Source organism: Miscanthus floridulus, unplaced genomic scaffold (assembly GCF_019320115.1).
Source record: "Miscanthus floridulus cultivar M001 unplaced genomic scaffold, ASM1932011v1 os_2456_2_3, whole genome shotgun sequence".
Classification (NCBI taxonomy): Eukaryota; Viridiplantae; Streptophyta; class Magnoliopsida; order Poales; family Poaceae; genus Miscanthus; species Miscanthus floridulus.
This window is the reverse complement of record NW_027098309.1, coordinates 1-7322: the sequence shown is the minus strand read 5'-3', so window position 1 is coordinate 7322 and position 7322 is coordinate 1. Positions and strand designations below refer to the sequence as shown.

At 47.1% G+C, this 7322-nt stretch overlaps 1 protein-coding gene across 1 annotated transcript; it reads right to left on the bottom strand.

The window, feature by feature from the left end:
* Positions 1–1929: 1929 nt before the first annotated feature.
* LOC136534973 (galactinol synthase 2-like) lies at positions 1930–3561 on the bottom strand. The gene is made up of 2 exons (XM_066527315.1): positions 3118–3561; positions 1930–3019 (listed from the first exon to the last, which is right to left on the bottom strand). Exons 1-2 carry the CDS (start codon positions 3439–3441, stop codon positions 2318–2320), a joined length of 1026 nt encoding a protein of 341 aa, XP_066383412.1. The 5' UTR covers positions 3442–3561; the 3' UTR covers positions 1930–2317.
* Between the last annotated feature and the right edge of the window lie 3761 nt (positions 3562–7322).

Below are 7322 nucleotides of genomic sequence, written 5' to 3'. Positions count from 1 at the left end.
TTTAAGGGCCCATCTGGAACACAGTATTTCTATAGGAATCGTCAATGGTTTTCAGAAAAAAAAATCAATTTAATTTTATAATGAAAACATAGGATTTGGAAAAAAAAATTCTCGCGTTACAGAAAGGTCCTAAAGATTATACACATATAGATAGCGTTGAGCAATCTAAAATATCTAATAACTTAAGATAAATGTTAAGCCTCCCATACTTCTGGGAGGGAGTAGTAATTAGCAGTATCATACATGTATCGGTAGTAGTAACCTTTTTCCTCGTAATTTAAAAGAGTCATCAGCTGACTTTTCTTGAGTTCCCGTGCACGTATGCCATTTGCCCATGTCCAATCAATGCTTTTCTCGACATGGTTACCGGACATGCATACAGCACCTAGGAGTAGGAGTATGTATGTTTTCATTCAGTCGTGGACAGACGACAGTGTTTCGGTCTGCTGCCTAATTAAGCACTAATAATTAATTAATTAATGTACATGCCTTGCGACCCAGGTAATAAGGTTACGTTTGGACTTTGGACAGGCGTCACAACTCACAAGTCTGAATGATCTGAGGAGAGGACGGAGGACGTCACGTCAGGACGACGTCAAATCTTGACTGTGGCCCGATCTGATCATCTGGCTCTGCAATCGCAGCCCTGCACGACAGTTAAACTGCCTGCTACCTGTGCTTGGCGTATGCGATCCATCTGTATGCAGTGTATAGGAGTACAACAAAAAATAAAAACAAGTGAATAACGCCTAATTAATTAAGACATAGACAGGCGCGCGACGACTGATCAAGTAATAGCCGTCCTCGATCGTCTTGACTAATGATGGTGATCGATCTCATCCTTCTTTCTATCTATCTATCTCAACAAATAAATACTCTATGGCATGCATTATACTATCGCAATGCATAGCTTAATTTGGCCATCCACCAGGGGACGTTGATTGGTTGTCCGTACGTCGGCCGGACGTGGGCGGCGCACCGTGTCACCGTTACCGACCAGCAGCCTGATTTGACACCTGCCACTGTCAGCCGTATCGTCGACACCACACCGGGTAGCTAGCCGTCCAAAATCCGGTAGTAACAGCGATGAGGAAGCATCGTCGACAACAACCCGGGCAGCTAGTAGGGTGTGTTTTTGTTATTATCGCTCCAGCGACTACTACTTCATCAGCAGCTTCACCACCCCGTCAACCAGATGTGAAGCCACGAATCACGCTGAGAGAAGACATAGGTAGAAGACGAGCTAAAAAAGCGGAGGAGAGCAATAAGAGAGGAAGACACAATAATTAAAGAAAGAAAAGGGAAAAGGAAAGGTATTATAGATATTTCATCCTTCTCATCGACCGAGACACTGTTTTACTAAATGTTTTCTAAACAGAGAAGTTGGAGCCAAAACAACATACTTTATCAGAGAAAGCACAACTCGAACTATTTTAAGTGAAGATGAAAGTTTTCTAAATAGACAAGTTGGGGCAAAAACAAAATTATTTTATTAGAGAAATCACAACTAGAACTGTTTTTAAGTGTAGATGAAACTCTCCCCTGGTCTTCCCTAGTCTGAATTTTGCTAACGCCAACTTCACCGGCAGCGATTCAGTGGCTAACGACGTGCAATTCCTGTTCTAACGTTCCATTTCCTGCATTCCCAGGAGATGAGAGACAGTCTACTATTGTACTAACAAATGACCATTGGCTATTCAGCAGGGGACGGCGTACGACAGTCGATCAAGCTTATAAACCAAGAAGAATATTGGAGGGAAAAAGCTACACGGGCCTGTTTGCAGGAACTTCAGACTGCAACAGATAGAAATTACAGCTGCTCTGCTTCTTCAGTTCTTCCATTTCCAAAGTTCAGATATGCACCACAAACCAAACATCCTATCACAGATAGGCTCACAATGACCAACACAACATTCAAGGAGTTATACAAAACTGAGAGATTTATTAGCTTCATTCAAAATGCTAGATTGTTTGTCTTAGCAGTACGTACATAGCAGGAAGATGCCAACACTACGTACTTAATTACACAAGCTAAAATAACCAAAACTCTCTTTTTTTCCTTTGGCTTTCACCAAACACAAACTAAAATACTCGACCTGACGAAATATAAGAATTGTTATACTGCTGGCCAATGTCTACAATTCCAAAACCTGTAGACCGCTACGCTAATTAATCCACACATATCCATATTTTTATTATTATTAATTAAGCGCCTCCTTGAGCGCAGTAGTAGAGGATCGTCGACCGTCGTAGCCACCAGCCGTTGACACAGCTAGCCGGGGTGCACGCCGTCGTCCCGGCCGGCAACCGGCGGCGCCTAGGCAGCCGACGGCGCGGGGTAGTACTTGACGGCGCCGGCCTGGGCCAGGGCCTGGCGCAGCGGCAGCCTCGCCTGGTCCACCGCCTCCTCCTCGCCGTCGTCGCCGCCGTCCACAACCGGCGCACCCTTGTAGTCGAGGCTCTCGTCGTCGTAGATGTCCCACCACTTGGCCACCAGCGCCTTGATGTCCTCGCGCTCCATGTTGGGCTCCTTCCCCGTGTACCTCCACGGCTTGGACCCCGCGGCGCAGTAGTGCACCACCTTCACCTCGTCGAGCACCACCTTCTCGGGGTGCCGCCACAGCATGGCGAGCACCAGGTTGTACACTGGCGGGATGGGCGAGTACACGTCGCGGAAGAAGAGGTTGAGGAAGTCCTGCTCCGCGAACGGCGTGGGCGGCGTCACCACCAGCGCGTCCAGGAGGTCTTTCGCGGTGCGCAGGCTGGGCTCGTGCACGAACATACCGGCGTTGAAGTAGGGCGGCGGCGGGGGGCCCAGCTCCTGCTCCGGCCACGCCACCCGCTCCGGGCACTGCTGGCAGTAGCCGATCTTGTACTGCGGCGTGTGGCTCCACGCCTTCTCGCAGAAGCAGTCCATCACGGCGTGGAACTTGCCCTTGTCGAGGTCGAACAGGTGATCGATGTTCGAGTACACCTGGATGTCCGCGTCCAGGTACACCATGCGCTCGTACTCCACGAACTGCAAATGTCATCAGGCAATTCATCATTGGACCAATATATAAAAATTTGATCATCAATTAGAACACATACAAATGGAACACGACGAAGGTAACGTACCTCCCAGATCCGGAGCTTGGAGTAGTTGATGACGTAGTAGGCCATGGCGAACTGCGTCTGGCTCTCGGGCGGGTACACCGGCTCGATCTCGCGGACGACGCAGCCCTGGTCGCGGAGCTTGCGGCGGTGCTCCTCGGGCACGTCGGGGAGCACGGCCACCACCAGCGGGTAGGCGGCGCGGACACGGCGAAGGCCCTTGGCCAGCCCCACCACGCCCTTCCAGTAGTCGCCGTCGCCCGCAAGGAAGGTGACGTACGCCCGCTTCTGCGCCATGGCCGCCGCCGCCTGATTCTGCTTGCCCAGCGCCGACATGTTGGGGCCCATTGCGTTCGTCGTCGTCGTCGTCGGTGAACGATCTCTCGATCAGTCGATCTCCAGAACAAGAAGACTCGTGCGCTAGCTCGATCTCAGTACGTGTGTGTGCGCCTGCTTGGTGCTCGATGGATGGATGGAGAAGTGACGAGGGCGCCGTGCTTTTTATAGGCAGCGGGTGGTGGCCGTGCGAGGGGACTGGCCGGGTGGCGTCGTGTCCACCGGCGCCGGTTCCAGCCGTTGGGTCGGTTTGGCGCGTGGGATCGCCTACGTACGCGTGGCTGTGGCGGAGATCCAACGGCTGGAGCGCGAGGGACGGAGGCGTCTAGAGCGCAATTTCCCGGGAAGGCCCCGGAGATCACGACGCCCGACCATTATCCCCTGATTTGGGGATTTAATTTAATTATAATTATTATATATAGATTACTTTAACCATTTTATTAAGGTACAAAATTGTTGTGTGGGACCAGAAAGGAAATAAAGATCTCTGGATCTATACGTACTGTACGTAGTAACACATGCCTATATATTATTATATGTAAATATATGCTACTATATATTATTGGTATTTTATGTTTTAAGGATAATTGACAATAAAATACAATTAGGATGTACTAGTATATATACTAGATTCTTGCTCCACTAGATTTTCATTACTTTATTGATTGATCAGATTCCATTCTTTTGTCGTCTCTTCCTGATTTGATGGGATTCCTTTTCTATTACGGATATGTGACGACGTCGATCGCAAGTGTCCTTCAAATATTGCATTATATATCCACTGCAGTAGTAATTTGATTGCACGCACTATCTTGGAATATCGCATTATCCAATCCAGTACTAACTTGGATATACTCCTATATAAATAGTAGTATAATATATCAGACTGATACTACACTAGCAGCCTAATGATTAGGCGGTTCGGTGAATTAGCTTTTTGGACGTGTCAAGAATGAATATATAATATAGTAAAATTCAAAAGAAACTATTAGTGTCATTTCCTTCTATATATATTTTCTTTTGTTTACAGACAAGTATTTTTTTTGGTAAAAAGGCATACGGAAGAATTAATGCTACCAATCATCAGGAATATACTACATATCCCTTTAAAAGGAAAGAAATGCATTTCCTTCTATATATATCTTCCAAGTTCCAGTAACCAGGCTTATTGCTTGTTTCAATCCCGGAGTCTGTCTACTCTTATTTGGCTAATATAAAGAGCGAAATGTTTCTTTATCCTTCGTCGCTTACAACCATACGATAGGGATTTGAGTGACTCAATCTCTCGCGTGTCTGTGCAAAGTCCTAAACGAACACAACTGCAAACAGAGACTTTGTCGAGTGTAAAATTCTTTGTCCAGTATTAAAAATCGGGCACTCGGCAAAGAATTGCACTCGGTAAAAAAATACACTCGGCAAATGACTTCTTTGCCGAGTGCCAGACTCTCGGCAAAATCGCGGCACTCGGCATAGGCTGACCCGCGTAACGGTGTTCGGCCACGTCCTTCTTTGCCAAGTGTCTGCTGTTAGGCACTCAGCAAAGATTTATTTTTTTTTTAAAAAAATTCTTTGCCGAGTGTCCCAGATCTGGCACTCGGTAAAGATTTAATTTTTTTAAAAAAATTTCTTTGCCGAGTGTCCCAGATCTGGCACTTGGCAAAAAAAATTTTTTAAAAAAATACTTTGCCGAGTGCCCCTGGCACGGCACTCGACAAAGATTTAATTTTTTTTTTAAAAAAAATGTCTTTGCCGAGTGCCCTGTGAAGGCACTCGGCAAAGATGAAATTTTTTTAAAAAATTCAAAACCCTCTTTGTCGAGTGCCTTATCCGTGGCACTCGGCAAAGACCCCTTTGTCGAGTGCCATGCCCCGGCACTCGGCAACGTTTTTTTTGTTTTTGGCCTTTAATTTTTTTGTGCAGCCCTTTTAAAGCACCAGGAATTCCTAGTTAGAATTTGAGGATTTGTTATGATTTTTTAATATATTTAGTGACTTTATTTTATTTACTTGAATTTTTTCGAAAAATATAATTTTGAACTGCACGTGGTACGAATAATGGAATTTAATGATTCAAAAAATGATAGTCATGTTACTGAGTGTAGTGTGAGGCCGTATCCAGGAACGGACCCGAAATTTCGGACATCTTGTTCACGAAACATGACCGCGAACTTGCGTGCGAAGTGTTTTTAAATTCTATAAAAAGCAAACGAAGTCCAAAAATCATGAAACTTGTTGAGATGTCGTGACGTCATATGTGGAGGCTATGATAAAAAATTCAGAAGATTTCGTACATGTTGTCATGTACGATGCTTACAAACCTTTACAGGGCACTCGGCAAAGACATTTTAAAAAGAAATTAAATCTTTGCCGAGTGTCGTGCCACGGGCACTCGGCAAAGTATTTTCAAAAAAAAATTTAAAAAATAATCTTTGCCGAGTGCTGTGCCAAGGGCACTCGATAAAGTATTTTTCAAAAAAAAATATTAAATCTTTGCCGAGTGCCAGATCTGGGACACTCGGCAAAGAATTTTTTTAAAAAAAAATTAAATCTTTGCCGAGTGCCTCCCTGATCCGGCACTCGACAAAGAGCGGTTTTGAGACTTAAGCAAATTCGGCCGGTCGGGCAGTCAAACAGACAGCCAGCCAGCCCCCGCGCCCACGCCCGCACCGTCCCCGCCCCCGCCCCCACGCCACGCCCACGCCCTCGCAGCCCGCGCTGCCCGCGCCGCCCGGCCGCCCGAGCTGCCCGCGCCCTGCCCCCGGTCGTGCCCTGCCCTCGGCCGCCCCAGGCCGGCCCTACCCCCCGGCCGGCCCTGCCCTCGACCACGCCCGTGCCCGACCCTGTTCCCGACTCCGACCCCGACATCGCCCGACGCCACCCGTCCCTACCCCCGGCGCCCGTCAGGTATGCCTTCTCTCTTGTTGTTGTCGTGGTAGTGATAGTTGTAGTAGTATTAGTTGTACTAGTAGTGCTAGTGGTAGTAGTAGTAGTATTAGAAGTAGTGGTAGTAGTAGAATAAGTGGTAGTAGTAGAAGTAGTGGTAGTAGTAGTAGAACTAGTGGTAGTAGTTGTAGCAATAGTGGTGGTAGTAGTAGTAGAACTAGTGGTAGTAGTAGTAGCAATAGTGGAAGTAGTAGTAGAAGTAGTGGTACTACTTGGATATATTCTTCTGTATGGATTGACATCCAAATTACATGGCTTCTCTTGAGACATATGTGCTTGTCGGCCATCGTGCCGCTGTTTTTTGTAGGTTTTGGAAACCTCACCGTGCAGGGGAGGTTCTGCCGAATTTTTTAAATGACAATATTTTGTTCCATTTTTGTAGAGAAGAGCTCGTCGGAGCCGAGTCGGAGTTCCCGTCGCCGTGCCGGTCTGCCTGCACCGCGCCGCCTCGCCACTGCACCGACCCGCCATGGCCTGCTAGCCTGACTCCACCGCCACCCTAGGTATAACCCCTCTTTCCATATCATGGTCGTAGATCGCGTAACCTAGTTAGGCGTCTCCCGTTCGAAAGAGATATGGTTGGAGGTATGCAGATCTTTGCATATCTATGACCGTATCTGTTTCAGATTGTCCATGTTTTTTTGATAGCCCACGGATGCGTAGATGGGTTAGTTTCCATGGTCTGCTCCGATCCGAGATAGAGTTTCGGCATCACCTCCCTGTTGTTCTCCGGATACGCACTCTTCTTTGGCAGGACGTGTATCTGGAGAACAGCGGGGAGGTGCTACCGAAATTCTATCTCGGATAGGAGTAGAGCATGGAAACTAACCTTATCTACGCATCCGCGAGTGGGATTAGGACCTATCCTCACCTATTAGATAGTAGGAACACCATGTAGATGCAATTGATGGTTACATTACTCGCTGATACATATGTTAGAGGTTGGATGAC

What these genes read in the sequence shown, in the direction of transcription:
- LOC136534973 (XM_066527315.1), bottom strand. Translation starts at nt 3,441, where the DNA reads ATGGGCCCCAACATGTCGGCGCTGGGCAAGCAGAATCAGGCGGCGGCG. An exon ending in CCAAGCTCCGGATCTGGGAG is followed by an intron (nt 3,020 to 3,117) that starts GTACGTTACCTT and finishes TGACATTTGCAG; the next exon opens with TTCGTGGAGTACGAGCGCAT.